This window comes from Narcine bancroftii, chromosome 1, assembly GCF_036971445.1.
Source record: "Narcine bancroftii isolate sNarBan1 chromosome 1, sNarBan1.hap1, whole genome shotgun sequence".
Classification (NCBI taxonomy): Eukaryota; Metazoa; Chordata; class Chondrichthyes; order Torpediniformes; family Narcinidae; genus Narcine; species Narcine bancroftii.
In genome coordinates this window covers 149,424,119-149,443,648 of record NC_091469.1, presented here as the reverse complement: position 1 = coordinate 149,443,648, position 19,530 = coordinate 149,424,119, and the positions used below count along the sequence as shown (strand labels likewise).

The window sequence follows — 19,530 nt, the reverse complement described above, 5'->3', positions numbered from 1 at the left end:
AAGTAGATTTAGTGTTCTTGTTGAAAGAGTACATTCTGTAAATGGGCCACATTTACAGAACTTGGGGTTGATTGGTGGTTCAATGAAATAGAAATACAGAGACACTAAAATTCACAAAACACTGTGCTGGCTAGTTCAATTAAATTGTTTATTTCTGCTGAATTATTATTTAGTTTTTCAACCTATCCAGGAATTAAAATAAACTTTCCTTTGTCCTCATTTGTTTTCCATCTTCTCTTCCTCCGAATAGATCACCTATAATTAACAAGACTTCAGTGTGACCTGATCAGACCATTTCCAACCTTTTCTACTCTTCATTTTGGATTTGCAGTATCTGCAGTTTTTTTTTCCTTTTCAGTCAAGATAAAATTCTTGAGTATATTCACTATATTATTGCATACTTTTGAGTCGGGTTCAACTTGCAATGAAATTAGAGCCAACACCACAGGGTTGAATGAAAGGAATGCATCAAGATGTACTTAACATCATAAATGTATTCCATTAGAAAAAATAACATATAGTTTAAGAAATAATATTGAAATATTCGAACAAGTATGGGAGCCTTACATTAAATACAATAGCGAAAACCTACCGGGAACAAACATTACCTAAGTTGATGGAAGGAGAAGAAAAGAAAAGAATGGACTCCGTAGAATTTCTGGTGTATATTTGTTGAATGACAACATTGTCTGACTGGCTTAATGCAATCTAGATTGTATACCTAAAATGGATGAGGGGAGGGGGGTGGGGGGGTGGCATGGGAGGAGGGGGGGGGGGAAGAAAATGTCACTGTATATGTGTGAAAAAGAAAAAGTGTATAACATGGCTAACGTGATTTATGGTGTTAAAAATAATAAATTAAAAAATAAAAAAGATGTACTTAACATCAATTATTTTTCCGAAAAAAATACCCCACTTGCAACTATTTAAAGAATTAAGCTAATTATGTGGTTGTTTGGTACTCGGTGGCGGATGCCATTTTCTATTGAGAATCTTGGCACAGAAATATGGCCGTCTGTTCATTTAACCCTGTCTTACAACGTTCTTCACACTGATCATGAATGCAGTACACTGCAGTGAAAAAGATGTGGAAGCAATGAGGAAACTGACTTTCAGCTACAAGTGATATCTTCGTTATGCACGTTCCTTGAATTATAACATTGCCAGCAAGGCTGACTATTAGCTATCCACAAAGTATAACGAACTCAGATTATCTTAAGATGAGATTGTTTAATATAAAAAAAGAGAAGTCTTCAAAAGGGGCCACACGGTTAGCGTAGCAGTTAGTGCCACACTGTTACAACACCAGCGACTGGGGTTTGAATCTGGTGCTGTCTGTAAGGAGTTTGTAAGTTCTCTCTTAGCCCAGTAATGTACAGCATTTTTTCTGCATGCGTTTCCTCCAGGCGCTCTGGTTTCCTCCCACTCTTCAAAAACGTATGAGGGTTGAAGGTCAATAGGGTATAATTGGGCAACATGGGTTCATGGGCCAAAAGTGCCTGTTGCTATGCCATTTTTTTAAAATGTTATAAATGGGTAGAAAGTTTAGAAAAGAATTTTTTTAAAAATCAGCCAAGTCGTTTATTTTCAACACTTACATTATTGAGCATAGATTTCCATCGTTAGCTTTGCGTTTTGTTGGTTGTGAGGAAGGCCAATGCAATGTTCACATTCATTTCGAGAGGGCTTGAATGTATATAAATGAATATAAACCAAGGCTTTATAAGGCATTTGGAAAATTGTAAGCAATTTTGGGCCCCATGTGTATGGAAGGATGTGCTGCTGTTAGAAAGGCTCCAGAGGAGGTTTATGAGAGAGGTTTATGAGAATGGTTCTGGAGATGAGAGGATTAAAGAATAACCATATAACCATTTACGGAGCAGAAACAGGCCACGTCGGCCTTTCGAGTCCACACCGGTTCACTAGAACAGCTCCACTAGCTCAAACCTCCCGCTCTGCCAATAACCCTCCAACCCCCTCACCTCCACGTACAGATCCAACCTTTTCTTAAATAACAGAACGGACCCTGCCGCAACTATCTCATTCGGAAGATCATTCCATTCTGCTGAAGTATGTTTGATGGCTCTGTGCTGGTATTTAGGAGGATGAAGGCAATCTTATTGAAATCGATATATTAAGAGGTTTGGATTGGGTGCTGAGGAGAAAATAACTCCCGTATTAGGGAAGTCTAGAACGAGAGGGCACAGCCTCAGAATAAAGCCTGCAGAACAGATGAAAAGAAATTTCTTCAGTCAAAGAATTTGTGGTCACAGTTGGCTGTGGAGGCCAGGGCATTAGGTATATTTAATGTCAGAGAATAGGGTTGAGAAGAACCATGATTCAAAGGGCAAAGCAAATGAGATGGGCCAAATGGCCTAATTCTGTTCCTGTCTTGTGTTAACCATAACCATATAACCGTTTACAGCACGGAAACAGGCCATGTCAGCCCTTCAAGACCGTACCGGTTCAATCTTATTTTTTTTTCTAATCCAGTGGTTCTCAACCTTTTTCTTTCCACTCACATCCACTCTAAGTATTCCCTCTGCCATCGGTGCTCCGTGATTAGTAAGGGATTGTTTAAGTGGTACGTGGGTGGGAAGAAAAAGTTTGAAAACCACTGTTTTAATCGTCCCTAATTGACTCATTATGTGCACGGTTTCATAACTCCAAAGGAAATGGGCCAATGACAATTTTTCTCAAGCAAAGTTATATTAATTATTATATTATATCTTTCTTAAATAATAATGTAACCAACAAGACGTGATTCTGATGAATCTTTGCTAAATTTTAATTTTATTGATCATAGTTGTACCATCACTCAGATAGGAGAAGCCGATTACAAAATTCCTCTCTTCCCTCACATAATGTAGAAAAGGGTGTATTTCTAGAATTGGTGCCTTGATATTCTTTTTGATATTGCAATAAAAAGGAACATCCCTGATCAGCGACATTTGGTGCCTCATATGTCCAGCACGGTATTTCTTTCTTTTCTGTGCTCATTCCTATTTTGTTCACACCTGATCCAGCTGCAATTAACCTGCCTTTTACCGTCCTCCTCTCTTAGCCCAGTAATATACAGCATTTCTTCTGGACAATCAGCCTATCCTTGCACAGTCACTGTTAGGAGTGGCATGAAATGACTTCCACGGAAGACGAGTAAAATATTGCTTTGCAAATTAACATGTTCAGTGTGCAAAGTCATGAAACTGTCCAGTTGTCTAATTTCTGGCAGGCTTTAAAATGTCTGCCTTTCAAAGGTGTGCCAGCAAAGATGTCTGCTTATGTTTGGCATCAATTCCAGTCTAGACAAATGTCTTTGTTCTGTGCTGTAAATTCTATCTCATTAACTTAATGGATACTTACTGGTAATTTGGAGCTGCCGACTTAGCAGTTGCTGTTGCCATGTTAATTTTGCTAATCTAAGTAAAATCTGGATGTGAAGAAATGCAGCAAAACTTTCTGGAATGGTAGATAAATAAGGTCTTTAAAAATAAATGCCAGAACCATTTACTGCTTTATAAATAAGGGAAATGAAAACGAAAAAAAAATGTGATGCTTTATCTTGAACTCTTTGCCATGCCACAGACTTTTGTATGGAGTCCTGTGCATTTTATTATCAAGAGAACATGAAAGCTGTGGCAATAAGCATCTTCGGTTGGCTGGAACAATAGCATTCCAGTGCAATGGCTGGAACAATGGTGGACTGAAGAAAATGGGCTTTTAAGTAAGATCAAAATTGTAGGAGCACAAATCATAAAAGAATTATTTCCATTAGGAACAAAAAATGTAAGTGGTGCAAGTTTAATACAATTTTCTATAAAGCATCATTTTTTATCTGATAATTTTTGGGGGAAATAGTTGCTGCTTGGAAGGGTTAGCATTTTTCATTCATGCCTGTTATCCCCGAGGAGTTGGCAGTGAGGCACCATGTTAAATTGCTGCAATGAAGGTGCTCCTGGATATTTAGTTCCAGAATGTCGGACTCTATTGTCAGGATGGTTTGTGACTGAGAAGGGAACCTGCAGGACCTGATGTTCTCATTGCAGCTAGAGCCTTTGTCCTTTTTGGCTTTGTGAGGTGTCAAGCAAGTTATTCAAGTGGCAAACAGGCAGTTACTGTGAGGTAATGTTGAATGCATAAAATGGTTGATGGAATACCAATCAATTGAGCACCCTCCAACCTGTCCTCTCCCCCTGCACTCTGTCTTAATGCAGGATCCGGCGCAAAATATTGATTATTTTTCTTCCACCGACACTGCTCAACCTGCTGTGTTTCTCCAGCACGGTTTTTGAATCAAGTGAGCTGTTTCGTCCTCCATGATGTAAAGGTTTTAAAATATTTTTGGAGTTGCTTTCATCAAAGTGGAAGGCAGTTACATCGCATTGTTGACTTGTACCTTGGAGATGGTGGAAAGTCTTTGAGCTATCAGGAAGTGAATTATTTGCTGCAGGGTACCCAGCGTCAGAGCTGGTCTTGCAATCACAGTCTTCATGTCACTGGTCCAGATGTTTTTTTTTGGTCGATGCTGAAGCTCTGGGATGTCAATGTTGAGGCATTTAGTGAGAATATTGCATTAAATGTCAAGAATAAGTGGTTAGACTCTTTTGTGTTGCTTGGTTACTACATAATAGCCTATGTTTGTATACCAGCCAACAGTTTTGTATCATTTGCCAGGAATTTTATGCAGGTTTCTTTAAAAATGATTGAAATTGATTGAGGAATCAATGAACAAGGCCCATTTAAGTTGTGGTACAATAAAAGTCCTAAAATCTGGACTGCTCAGCGATTGGGTTGGTCCACATTTTTGGATTTTCTGGATTCTCAGGCAGTATTTTTGAGAGTCTGGATTCTTGGGTGGTCTTGTTATCTGGCATCTGAATTTTTGGACTTTTACTGTACAATGATGTAAACCATTAGTTTGACAACACTAATTAGAGTGCCATATGCACTTCCAATCATTACACTAGAAGAAATGATTGGAACGGAACTCTGTGGTGGCCTGAAAGAAAGAGATTCTTCCACTAGAAGAAAGACTTCTCATACAGAAGAAATTCAGGAGGATGTTTTCAGCCATGAAGAGAGACTAAATAGGCTGGGTTCTCAACACCAGCCAAAGGAAACAACTTTTTTTCTAAACTAATCCTTCCATTTATTTTGGAAATGTTTTTACTGAGATGACTCCTCATTCTTCTGAGCTTCAACTGTTATTGACAATTCTAACTTCAGTTCTGATGATATATCTGCTGGTCTCAATGTGGATAGAGATGCTGATGCAAATTTGATTGACTAAAGGGCATGTTTCTGCACGTGTTGTTCTCTTGTTTAATCTTGATGTCTTGCTGCCAGGTGTTTGAACAAATTCATCAAATTGGTTAGATTTTGTTTCAGAACGACTGAACACTTAATTATTGTTTAATGAATTAGATGGAGAATCATCTTAAATTTTGAAGGAAGCCTATTTTAAATAGCTGATTTGATTGGTCAAATTTTCATTTGATACATGTGATATTTCACCTGATTTTTTTGCTTGTGTAAATAAATCCGAGGCAAACTGGATCTGATAGCCTACATCTTTGGTCCTTAAAAAAGTGGTTACAGAGATAGTGATGCGGTTAAGATCTTCCAAAGTTCACTAGATCCTGGACCAATTAAAGCAAATTGGAATAACACAAATGTAATGTCTTCAAGAAAGAAGGTGGGCAGAATGCAGGAATTGTAAACTAGTTAGAACAAGTGTAATGGATTATAAATATCTGGGAGAATTTTGGTAAGATTAGGGGGCTACATACATACACACATTTTAAAACAGATCTTATTTGAAAGACTGAAGAATTCATATTCAATAACATTGCAGAAAGAATGGAGAATGCTAACCACATTTCACAAGTAGGTGTTAATTGAACTGATGTCATAAAATTGTTTTGGAGGAGACAAAGTGGCTCCAAGTACCTTTCTGCAAAGTGCTCACAGAAAGGTCACTCCTGGGTTTTGTTTACCTAAGGCAACATCTTGACTAAGGAGAAGAACTTGTGTTGTTTGCTGAAGAAGGTGGGGGTTTTTGCAAGTGAGAAAGTCACATGGGCTTTCTGACTGTCTCAGTTGGAGAGAGAGAGAGCAATCTCAATAAGCTCTCCCAGCTAGTGTGTGTGACAGTAAAGGAGCTGAACAAATCAAGCCAGGAAGAGCTGATTGGAAACAAAGTTCCAAAGCAGTTGTCTGATATTTCTCTTGGAATAAGAGGAACAGAACGGAACTCTGTGGTGGCCTGAAAGAAAGAGATTACCATCTGGAAAACCCTGATGGAGCAAGTTTCATCAGCGAAACATTGAGGTGACTTATGGTGGTAGTTCAGTTGTGGAAATCTTGGAACAACATCTCTCTCGCTGCAAACCCTACAAGAACCTTTCTGAGCGGTAAACATTTGCCTTTCGAGCATCCGCCTGGTGAACTTTATACATGTTAAATTTTATGCACAGTATAAGAATTGCCTGCAACCAGAGAACTTGAAGGAATGAGAATTGAGACTGAACTGAACCAAAGAACTTTTCTTAAATTTATACACACATTACATACACGTGTGCTTAGAATTAGAAAGGGGTTAATTTGGGTTAGTTAAGTAGAGAGATAAATTAAAGTTTGATTCTGTTTCATGTTTAAAGTTGATTAAAAAAAACTTTTGTTTTAAAAACCACTTGTGTCTTGGTGAATGTCTATTGCTGCTGGGTTTTGGGGTCCTTTGGGCTCGTTACACAAGTTATGACATTGCAAAAATGTTAGAATATATCTCATAATACAGTTAAATGGAGTCAGCGTGATTTAATAAAAGGTAAATGCTAATGGAGATTTTAGAAGTTCTTTTAAGGTATAACTGGCAGGAAAATATTGGGAAACCCATTACATATAGTGTATGTGGATTTCTGTAACACATTTGACAGGACATAAAAGGCTATTGCACAGGCTTAGAGTTTGTGACATTGGAGATGGGGCTAACACACTAACAGAAAAGAGACAGTATAATTTTCAGGTTGACACACTAGGCCTTTTCACACCATGTGTAAAATGAGGATTCCCGGAAAATCTTCCCAGAAATCCTCCCGTGAACTGGCGGTGTGAAAATGTCGGCCTGGGAAAATTACCCCCTCTCCCTGTGGTTTGAATTGGCAAATGGCTGTGCAGGAGAAGCGTGTGACTTCAGTGCTTGCATGTCTGCGTCATCGGCCACTGTCGTTAAGTCAGTCTTGTCCGCCATTACTGTGTGATCTGACTTCCGGTAGGACTTCCTGTGAGTGCGTAAATTGCCTGGGAGGGCAAATTACATGGAATTTTGACTGCAGTGTGAAAGGCCCATGAGGTCCTGCCTTCTCGGGAATTTCATCTGGTTCCAAGTAGGGACACTGCTCGCCCGTGGTGTGACAAGGCCTACTATAATTCGTGGAATGCCAGTGCAAGTGTGTAAAATTTTAGCAGATAGATTATAATGTGGGGAAATGTAAAACTATCTTATCTGTGTAGGAAAATAAAAACTGCTATATGGAGGAATCTGTCTGCACATGTTAGCATCCAGGTACAGCATGCATTTAGGATGGTAAATAGAATGTGGCCTTTATTTAACAGGATTGAAAATAAGTGCAGAAATCTTCAAATCACTTGAGAGATTTTGGTGCAACTGCAGATAGGCCACTTGTCATTTTGGTGGCTCTTCTTTAAGGAGGGTAATATAGGTTATTAGGTTGATTTCTGGAACAAATTCTGGTTGTTAGAAATAGAAGTACCTTTAAAGAAATTGCTCGAGACAAATATTGAGAACAAAGAACATTTATTACAACAACAATGCAAAGTTGGGTGCTTCCCCTTACCCTGGGAATACACACATACACTGGGGCTCACCCAACTTTTATACAGTTGATTTCAGTATAGGAATACCCTCCCCCTTACATTCTTCTGCCTCCTGCTGGAAAGGTTTGGCATTAGGCAATCCTTCCTGCCTACGTGCAGTTTCAGTATACTTGGAGGACCAGGGGGTATCCTGTCGGTGTCCCTTCATGTTATTGTCCTTATTCACACCTTCCTGATTCTCGGGGCTACAGTCTCTTGGTATGCAGAGTTGGCTCATCCTGTCTAGGGTTGGCTAATTTAATATGTATAACTTTGTAAATCTGTGTAAGGTTAACTAATTAGATATGTAGAACTTGGCACTTCTGTCTATCCAGACTACCTCAACTTCCTACATTCTATTGTTCCTTACCGCTCCTTATCTTAGTCTTATGGTGGCTCTTGTCACAAAGACTAGAAGATTCTTATGTTAATCGTGCTGACTCTGCTTTCCTGCATCCTATTTCCCAAGCTCATCCTGTTTGTACTGGTTACAGCCATTAACTGATGTATGAATTTTAGTTTCCTTCATGTTCATAATTTTAGATCAGTTTTCCCATCTCTCACACGGTTGTGAGAAAATAATTGAGTTTATTTCATTTGATTTAAAAAAAACGGATTAATATAAGATTAGTGTAAATGCAATTAAGCTGGAAAGTCTACAGATGCTGTGTGTGTAGTGCAATGAGTTGCTTCAGCTCTTCTCTGCATTTGTGTAAATGCATGTTTATTGGTCATGATGGGCTGAAGGGCTTGTTTCAAGTTGCTTGTCACTATTTGAGCTGCTGCCAAAAGATGAGTAGCTATTACCTGTAGACAACTGCTCTCACATATTTGATCCATTGATGCATTTGGTTGTCCTTAACCAAATACCTCTCATGATGTTCTTTGCAAAGAATTTCAATTCCATAACTTCTACTCCTTTAAGTACCGATCTCTTCTTGAGTACAGTTTACATACTTCTATACAGGAAAAATAATCTCAAGGTTGTATGTGATATTATGCATGTCCTCTCACAATAACTTTGACAAGTTATCAGGTTTCCTTTTACATGCTAAAAATATGTTGGTTAGTTGTCCACTAAATTGCACCTGTTATGTAGATGATTGGTAGAATGTGATGTTGTTGGTGGGAATGTGAGAAGAATAAAAATGTGTTTAATCATTTTAGTATTACTGGGCAACAAACAAAAATTTGGGTCAAAATTAAAAGAGCAGTTTCTCACCAGAGAGATTACATTTGATCTTGGAACAAGGTCTGTACCAACTGTAGCAGCATGTCCAATTTTCTAAAACAATTTGTTGTTGAGCAAATCACTCTCCTCCCTTAAACTAGATCTTGGGTCCAAGTATTCTAATTAAATTTTATTTCTCGTTTTTAAATTGAGAGGTTTAATTGGCATTTGTATATGAAAAAAAAGCTAGATTAAAGAATGGAGCATTACATTGCTCTTCTGTCATGCCAAATAAAGTAAAAATGCTTATTAATTCAGCAGAGATGTATAACACAGGGCAACATTCCCTTTAAAGACTTGACAGAATATCAGCATGGTCTGCTGTGATCTTTCAAATGTTGTAGACGTGAGATCAAAGAAAAAAGAGACTGAAAATGGAAACATTAGCAGATGGTAAAGCTTAAGACTGCAGTCACAAAGTTCAAATAGTCTTTAATTCTATTAAAGCAGTGGTCTCAACCTTTTCCTTCCACACACATCCCACTTTAAGTGATCCCTATGCCATCAGTGTTCTGTGATTAGTAAGGGTTTGCTTAAGGTGGAATGTGAGTAGGAAGGGAAGGTTGAGAATCACTGCTCTGGACCCATTTGTTATTGAAATATTTTGCTTGAGAAAAATTGTCATTGGCCCTTTTCCTTTGGAGTTGTGAAACGGTGCATATAACGAGTCAATTAGGTACAATTTAAAACAGTGGTTTTCAAACTTTTTCTTTCCACCCACAACCCACCTTAAGCAATTCTTTACTAATCACAGAGTACCTATGGCATAAGTAAATACTTAGTGGTATGTGAGTGAAAAGAAAAGGTTGAGAACCACTGTAAAGTTTAATGAATTTGAGTATTCCAACCAGTTTGATACACTCCAGAATTTTATTACATCAAAATATTAGAAAGGGATGCTAGCACCCTAGCCAACTCAAGATAATTTTCACTTTCAAAAGTAAGCCCTAACGGACCATAACGGGGCTAAGATTGATTTTCTATACATAATGTGTGGTCCATACAAGTAAGCGGAGGTCCAAAGGGTCTTGGGCTCCAAGATCAGAATTCCCTAAAGGTTCATTTGCAGGTTGAGTCGGTAGTAAGGAGGTGAAATGCAATGTTAACATTCATTTCGAGAGAGCTAGAAAATAAAAGCAAAGGTCTAAAGCTGAGGCTTTATAAGGTTATGGTTAGACCATATATGGAGTATTGTGAACAATTTGGAACGTCGTATTTTCAGAAGGATCCTGCTGGCATGAGAGAGGTTTACGAGATCGAATCTGGGGATGAAAGAGAGCATTTGATGACTCTGAGCCTGTACCTACTGATGTTTTAGAAGGATGAGGGGGGAATCTCATTGAAACATACTAAACACTAAAAAGGCTCAGTCGAGTGAGGGCTGTCTGCGGCACCGACCAGCTCTTTCACCTGTTGCCTTTTTGTAAACAACAATCGATTAGTGAAGTCTCTTGGGTATTCTCCAAAGCTTTTGCAAAGGCTCTGAGGCCCCCACATGTCTAGCATGAGCAGAGTTACAGTATTTTAAATGAGATCTGTTTTAAAGTGTTTGTGACCTACACCAACAAACCCTGCCCCAATTTATCTCCCAAAAATATATCTATATTCTGTCACAATAACAATGGTATGTACAGTGAAACCTCGTTAGAATGAGATTTGTTAATCCGTGGAATTGCCTATAGCGCGGGTGTCTGTGGACCCCAAACTGCTAAAGGGCGGACTGGGAAAATTATCCCCCCATCCCCGCGCCTGACACCCCCCTCCCCACTGCCCCTGCCCCCCAGCATGGGACTGCGGGGCAGGGGCGGCCACCGAGGGACATCAGTGCAGGGGCGTCCTGCCCTATGTCTCACGCCAGCAGCCCCTGCCCCGTCGTCCCGGTCCGGCAGCCCCGCACTCTGACATATATGCATCTGTCTTTTTTCTCTTTGGCTTGGCTTCGTGGACGAAGATTTATGGAGGGGTAATGTCCACGTCAGCTGCAGGCTCGTTTGTGGCTGACAAATCCGATGCGGGACAGGCAGACACGGTTGCAGCGGTTGCAAGGGAAAATTGGTGGGTTGGGGTTGGGTATTGGGTTTTTCCTCCTTTGTCTTTTGTCAGTGAGGTGGGCTCTGCGGTCTTCTTCAAAGGAGGTTGCTGCCCGCCGAACTGTGAGGCGCTAAGATGCATGATTTGAGGCGATATCAGCCCACTGGTGGTGGTCAATGTGGCAGGCACCAAGAGCTTTCTTTAGGCAGTCCTTGTACCTCTTCTTTGGTGCACCTCTGTCTCGGTGGCCAGTGGAGAGCTCGCCATATAACACGATCTTGGGAAGGCGATGGTCCTCCATTCTGGAGACGTGACCTACCCAGCGCAGTTTGATCTTCAGCAGCGTGGATTCGATGCTGTCGACCTCTGCCATCTCGAGTACTTCGATGTTGGAGATGAAGTCACTCCAATGAATGTTGAGGATGGAGCGGAGACAACGCTGGTATGAAATCTTGGATCCTAACTACCACGTACTAATGAGGTTTAACTGTATATTAGTCATGTTTAGTACTTTGTTTTGTATCCCTTCTATGCAATGACTCCTTCAAGTCTGATTCATGGTCATCACCAGGTGCTGAGTATCCTCCGTTGATGCTCTGCCAGGCCTCAACTGCAGTCATCCTCAGCTCCTTGTTGTTTCGTATGCTTGTTCCCTTTAAGTTTTCTCTTTAGCATATGGAAGTCATGATCAAGGGGATTTAGATCGGGTGACTGGCTTGGCCATTCCAGGATTTTCCAATTTTTAGCTTTGAAAAACTCCTTTGTTTTAGCAGTATGTTTGAGATTATTATCTCGCTGTACAGGTACACAATCCTTTATCTGGACATCTAAAATCCAGAAAGCTCCAAAATCTGGCAAGTGTGGGGAGAGAGACGGCAGCGCGAGTTGGGTGGGCGAGGGGAAGAGATCGGCAGCACGAGTCAGACCAGCAGTGCAAGTCGGGCCGGGAGGCGGGGGGTGGGGGGGGTGAGAAACCGGCAGTGTGAGTCAGGAGGGTGAGGGGGAGAGACCAGCAGTGCGAGTCAGGCGGGCAGGAGACCGGCAGTGCGAGTCTGGCTGCGAGTGGGGGAGAGAATGGCAGCACGAGTCGGGTCGGTGAGGGGTGGAGTGGGGGAAGACAGCAGCACGACTGGAAATGGGTGTGGGTGGATGCGGCAGCACAATTCAGGTGGTTTAAATCTGGCTTTCCGAAATCCGGAAAAATCTGAAATTCTGAATAAACTGTCCCCCAAGGGTTCCGGGTAAAGGATGAGGACCTGTAGTATGAAGTTCCGTTCAATGATTTTGGAAGTGTTTGCTCGAACTTGAGGAGATGAAATGTTTCTATTCACTTCAAAATCTATTTTGCTACATGGGCAGTTGCATCACTAATGAAGATAAGTGCATGCGGACCTGTGGCAGCCATACATGTCCAGGCCATAACACCCCCACCATCATGTTTCACAAATGTTTTGGATCTCGGGCAGTTCTGTACTTGACTAAATGAAACTTTGCATGTCCAACTACCAGGCTTTACAGCTTGGGGTCTCTGCTGTTCACAGTATGTTTCTGAAGTACATACCCTGATGCTTCTTTCGAGCTCAAATCCAAGGGAATGCCACCTGATGGGGAGGGAGGTAGTAGGAGGGATGATGGGAGGATTAATTTGAGAGGGCCACACTGCACCTGTCCAGTTATATCGGCAAAGGTTGGTGCTCACTGGTGTGTGCAGAATGTGCAATGCCACTTAGATTTCTTCAGCAAATGTCCATATGTAGCAAGACCTTGACAACATTCATGTGAGGGCTGGTAAGTGATAGGTAATATTGATGCCAATAAAGTGCCAAGCAGTAACCATCTCCAACAAGAGAATCTGACCACCCACCATAAACAAGAGAATCTGACCACCCACCATAAACAAGAGAATCTGACCACCCACCATAAACAAGAGAATCTGACCACCCACCATAAACAAGAGAATCTGACCACCCACCATAAACAAGAGAATCTGACCACCCACCATAAACAAGAGAATCTGACCACCCACCATAAACAAGAGAATCTGACCACCCACCATAAACAAGAGAATCTGACCACCCACCATAAACATTTATTTGATGCCATCAAGCCTGTGGAATCAACCAGAAACTCAACTGAGCCAGCAACATAAATATCATGGATACAAAATTTAGTCAGAAGTTGGGAATCCTCCTGACATCCCAAAAGCTTTCTTCGGTTCAAGTGGGGAATGTGGTGGAACACTCTCCACTTAGCTGACTAAGTGCAGTTCTATCAGCTCTCAAGAAACTTGACAGCATTCAGATCAAAGCAAGTTGTTTGATTGCCACCCCATCTATCATTGTTGCAACTGCAATGTGTATCTTCAATAAAATGCTCAGCTGTTACTTGCCAGACTATTCTGACAGCATCTTCTAAACCCCAAGCCTCTTGCTAACAAGGGTAAGGGCAGCAAGTATATAGAAACACAATCCATATTTGCATACCATCCTGACTTGGAAATATATGCAGCTCTTCAATAACTCTGGGTTCAAATGTGGAACACCCTCCCCATTAGTGGCGTGGCACAATGGTCACCATGAAAGGTCCACAGCAACTCAAACCTCTACCTTCTCGAACAAATAGGATGGTCAATGAATGTTGGATGCCTCAATTTTCTATAAAATGAATACATTTTGAAAAGATAGACAAAAACTTTCAACTCTGGAAGAGATATGGGAGGTACTGACATGCCATCAAGAACATCAGTCGATTAAATTTGGCATGGTCAAGAAAATTTCCATGAAGAAATCATATTCCCTATAACAAAATGATTTTTTATATTTAACAAGAAATTTTACTGCAAAATAAATGTTATCATTTTGACTCTTGATGCATACATACATTACAGCACAGAAGTCTTTCTCTTTGGCCCTTCTAATCTGCGCTGAACCATTTTTTGTGTCTAGTCCTACTCACCTGCACCCAGTCCATAGCCCTCCATAACCTCTCCCATCCATGTACTTGTTCAAATTCCTCTTAAATGTTAAAATTGAGCCCACATTCACCATTTCAGCTGGAATCTCATTCCACCTCCTCCCCCCACCCCCACCACTCTGTATGAAGAAGTTCCCCCTAAACGTTACCCTTTTCACTCTTAAATCTTGTCCTTTGGTTTTTATCACACCTACCCTCAGTGGAAAAAGCCATTCTACAATTACTCTGTCAATCCCCATCATAATTTTAAATACCTTTATCAAATCTTCCCTCATTCTTCCATGCTCCAGGGAACAAAGTTCAAACCTGTTTAACCTTTCCCTGTAACTCAGTCTAGACAACATCCTAGTAAATCTCCTTTGTACTCTTTCTGTCTTCGTGATGTCTTTCCTGTAGTTAAATGTCCAAAACTGCACACGATACTCCAAATTTGACCTTACTGATGTTTTATACAACTTTACCATAACATCCCAACTCCAATACTCAATACTTTGATTTATGAAGGCCAATATTCCAAAAGCTCTCTTTACAACCCTATCCAGCTGTGATGCCACTTTCAGGGAATGATGTATCTCTATTCCCAGATCCCTCTTTTTCCACACTTCTCAGTGCCCTACCATTTACAGTGTATGTCCATTCTTGCTTTCTCCTTCCAAAATGCAACACCTCACATTTGTCTGCATTAAATTCCATCTGCCACTTTTCAGCCAATTTTTCCAGCTGATCCAGACCTCTCTGCAAGCTTTGAAGAGCGTCTTCGCTGTCCACAACACCTCCATTTTTAGTGTCATCTGCAAACTTGCTGATCCAATTTACCACCTTATCATCCAGAACATTGATATAGATGACAAACAACAATGGTCCCAGCACCATTCCCTGAGGCCCACCACGAGACACAGGCCTTCAGTCTGAGAATCAATCATCTATCACTACTCTCTGGCTTCTTCTGTCCAGCCATTGTCATATCCAGTTCACTACTTCACCATGAATAACTAGCATCTAAACCTTCCTGACTAACCTTCCATGTGGGATTTTGTTAAAGGCTTTACAAAAGTCCATGTAGTCAACATCCACAACCTTTCTTTCATCAACTTTCCTGGTTACCTCAAGAAAACTCTCTAAGATTGGTTAAACATGACCTTGCATACACAAAGCCATGTTGATTATCCCTAATCAATCCATGGCTATCCAAATAATTGTATATCTGATCTCTCAGAACACCTTCCAATAATTTACCGACTACTGACATCAGGCTCACCTGCCTATAATTTCTTGGGTTACTTTTGGAGCCTTTTTTAAACAACATGAACATCGAATGTTTTCAATCTTGATTCTATTAATTTCTTTGGGATGTCAGTTAGCCATCTGTTTCATATTTTCAGAATACTCCGAGTTAGTGATGTACTCTGCACCATTCTAGTATCATCAGAATGTGACATCTTTATTTTTCTTGGACAGAGTTGTACAAAGATGACAATGGTTTCTGTTTTTTTTCAGTAAGATTAATGGACTTGCTTTGTCAAAGTGAGTGATGTGTTAAGAATTTATTTCTAATATTATAATGTTTTCAATACAACATTAAAATGCACTTTTCATGTGCCAATTTGAATGATTCTGGTGGTGTGATCATTTCAAATTTTGTCTTGAAAAGTTGTGAAGATCAGTTAAATCTGGAAATTCAAAGATGGGGATTAGAAAATTGATCAAATGCCAGACCTGAAATGCTTACTTGGATGCATGCAAGGCCAACTGCTAATTTTAGTCCGTAATGTTGACTCTCTGTATCCTGCAAAGGTCAGCAAACTGCTCAGTTGGGCGACATGGCCGAGCAGCGCTGTTACTATGCCAGCGACCCGTGTTAAAATCCAACTCTGTCTGTAAGGAACTTGTATGTTCTCACCTTGTCTATGTGGGTTTTCTCTGGGTGTTCCAGTTTCCTCCCACCTTTCAAAAAAATGTAGTTCAATTAGGATATTTGGTCAGCGTGGGCTCGCGGGCCAGTCGGGCCTTTAACCATGTGGTTTGTCTAAAATTTAAAAAAAATTGAACCAACGTTCGGCAGTAACAGAGTTTCCTGTGACCTAAAATGAAGAAGCTTGTACTGCAAATAATGGTTATTGGTTTCATGCAAAAGGATTAGCAGATAAGCAAATTTGAGGGAAATTATCTAAAATTCTATGGAAAGATACTTCTGTGAAATGTCAGTATCTACGATGCTCAAGATCCAGTATTCTCCTTCTGGACTTGGTGCTGAAAAATTAGACTAGATGGGCAAGGAGGTCAGCATAAGCATGGTGGACTGAAGGGCCTTTTTCTGAAGTGGACAACCATATTGCATCAGGCTAGGTAGAAGTCCCCGCTGTTTTTATTATCATTATTAGTGCGATTGTATTTGGGTTTGTATTTGTATTTTTCTGGGTTGGAGGTGATTCGGAGAGAATGTAAAGATGCTATTGCAATTGGATTCAAATATATGTGAAATTGTAAAATTGAAATGTAATCATTTATGCATTTAATTGTTTCAAGGTTTAATATTCATAAGAACATTTTTAAAATCTTGCAATTTGTTGTTTAAAGGTTTAATATGAATTTTCCTTTTTTTTGTTGTTAAAGGAGTCCACTACACTATGACCAACGGAGGTGGTATTAACAGCACAACACATTTATTGGACCTTTTGGATGAACCTATTCCAGGTGTTGGAACTTATGATGATTTTCACACCATTGACTGGGTGCGAGAGAAATGCAAAGACCGGGAAAGGCACAGAAAGGTGGGCATCATTAATATTTGATGGAATAATAAGAGAAAACTGGCTAATTCAGGGGAGTGGTTCATCTAAGTAAAGAGAGTTAGATAAGACTCTAGTGGGCAAAGGAGTTGAGGGTTATGGGGATAAGGCTGGAAAGGGGTACTGATAGTAGTGATCAGCCATGATCTGTAAAATGGCGGTGCTGGGCCGAAGGGCCTACTCCAGCTCCTATTGTCTATTGTCATATCCACGATTTTTTTGTTGTCTTTTATTTGTAACTAGTTTTGAGATTTAGGTCAGCAGTTGCAATCACATCTTGCATTGCAGCAGACACACAAGAGACTGTCGATTCAAGAATCTGGAGCAAACAACAAACTGCTGTAGGAACTTTGTGAGTGGAGTTGCATCTGTGAAGGGAAGGGAATTCTCGACATCTTGTGTTAATACATTGCACCAGGACTGAGAGTGAAGATTGTCTGCATAATGAGGAGAAGTGGGGTGGGGGGGGGAATGGGATGAGCCAGTGGCCAAGGAAGTGGACCAAGGAAGAGGTGCAGGATGAAGAGCAGGTGCAACGAGGTGAGGGAGGGTGGAAATTAGAGGCAGGTGGGTGATGGGTGGAAGCATCTCTTATTCCACCAGGGTAAAGTACAACCCAAAGTTTTGAAATTTTCAAATTTTAGGCAACCCTAAGCTCATGTGTTCCCTTTGTGCTCTCCTTCCAATCCACCTCAGGGCCTCTCATTTTAGTTCGCTTTCCAGGTTCCATCTGCCCAATACCCACACAGTTCACCCACTGCATCCCTTTTCTGGCTTCATCTTCCCTTCTCCTCACCCTTGACTGTTCACCTTGACACCTTTTTCAGAAGTCTTCTTGTTTTTGAAGTCTATCTCCCCTCAACTACCCAGTTCCTTCTGCCATTTTGTTTCTCCTTGTTTGCTTCCACCTGTTCACCACCTGCCTCTATCTCCCATCTTCACCCCTCATACTCTCTCACGTCTCCACATTCTTATCATATTTCACTCAGTCCATGTGACACCTTCTGTCTTCCCTCTACCCCCCATCTTCATTTTATACCTGCTACCTTTCCTCTCCACCATCAGTCTTGATGCAGGGTCTCGACCTGAAATGTCACTATTTCCTTTCCTCCCTCCCACAGGTGTAGCCTGTTACTTATTGATGTAACTCATTTAATAGGTAAATATTAAATAGTTGGGATTTTCTTTTCACCAGGGCAGAAAGAGAGATCAAAGGTATTTCTGGTTGATGAACATTTCAGATTCTGATGAAAGGTCATTGACATGAAGCATGAATTGATTCTTTATGTACATAGATGTAACCTGGTCTGCTGAGTATTTCCATTACCTTTTGATTTTATTTTGGATTAAGATAGTATGAAAAAGGACCACTGCATGAAGTTTTTACTGATGCAGTTGACCAAATATAGTTGTCCCAAAGGAGGAGATCGGATTTGATTCTGAAAACCAGATGTAAATTAAATCTGTTATCTTTTGCATCAGAGAATGACAAAATTTCACAAGAAGTTATGACAGTGCACGCTCTGCAAGAGCTTATTGTCGAGTTCCACAGATGTTCTTTCCTCAGTCCTGTAAATTTGCCTTCACATATTTATTCTTCCTTTCACCTTAAACCTCTGTCCTGCTTTTGATTTTCCATTGAAAAAAAGATTCTGATTGTTGACCCTCTGTACTCCTTTTATAATTTTACAGACCTCTAGAACACACATGTCAAACTTTGGCCCGCGGGCCAAATTTGGCCCGCGATATAATTATATTTGGCCCGCAAGATCATTTCAAAAATGTATTAGAGGTGGCCCGCTGGCCGCCGCGCCAGTATAGTGCATGCACAGCTAATACTATAAATCCCAGAATGCATTGCCGTCAGCCTGCTAATCGCCCCCACCTCCTCTGTTTACGTTGCAGGGACTCACCGTGGACTCTGGTTTTGGGGCCTGGCCGGTGTCAGGGGAAGCCAAGGCCGCTTCCCAGCGCCCGGAACCGGAGGCCTCGGGCCTGACCTCACCAGGACCATTGCCCACTCCCCCTCCCTGCCGCAGGCCGACCTGCGACTCACGGTGACGGGGCCGCTGATCCGCCGAGATTCCCCCGCACTATCGTGTCCCCCCGCCCGCCCCCCCCACCGCAGCGCGGCCTGGCCGGTGTCAGAGGAAGCCAAGGCTGCTTCCCAGCGTCCGGAACCGGAGGCCTCGGGCCTGACCTCGCCAGGACCGTTGCCCACTCCCCCTCCCTGCCGCAGGCCAACCCGCGACTCACGATGACGGGGCCGCTGATCCGCCGAGATGCCGCCCTGCAGCCAGAGCTGATGCCCCCACACTGTCGTTGTCCAACCCGATCGCCCGCAAACCCCGCCCTCCCGCACACAGGCCTGAGTAAGGATTATGAACTTTAATCTCAGAATAAAACGATCTTCCAATAGTTTCATGTCACAGTGATAAATATATTTCTGGTTAAAAATGGTCCTGCACTTGGATACAAGCTCATTAGGCATAAAACTTGAAAAGTGTGTAAATCAAAGGATATCTGTACCAATGGAAAAAGGGCATGGCAAATAACCCTGCTAGAGTTCATGCCCACAATCAGTCACCCATTTGATTGTTTCAGGAATCATGTTATTCTCCCACATTCTCA

General features: G+C 41.2%; 1 protein-coding gene across 12 annotated transcripts in view; it reads left to right on the top strand.

The window, feature by feature from the left end:
* The window catches only part of clcn3 (chloride channel 3), a 217,039-nt gene that overhangs the window by 121,361 nt on the left and 76,148 nt on the right, over positions 1-19,530 (top strand). For 11 of the 12 annotated variants that reach the window (XR_011358389.1, XM_069941445.1, XM_069941427.1 and 8 more), the window contains one exon: positions 16,724-16,881. Coding sequence is in view for 11 of the 12 variants with exons in the window: in XM_069941445.1 (XP_069797546.1) it covers positions 16,724-16,881 (158 nt within the window). In the remaining variant the exon portion in view is untranslated. Of the gene's footprint in view, positions 1-15,966; positions 15,988-16,723; positions 16,882-19,530 lie in introns of those variants that run through there. The other variant, XM_069941474.1, reaches the window with a different exon arrangement.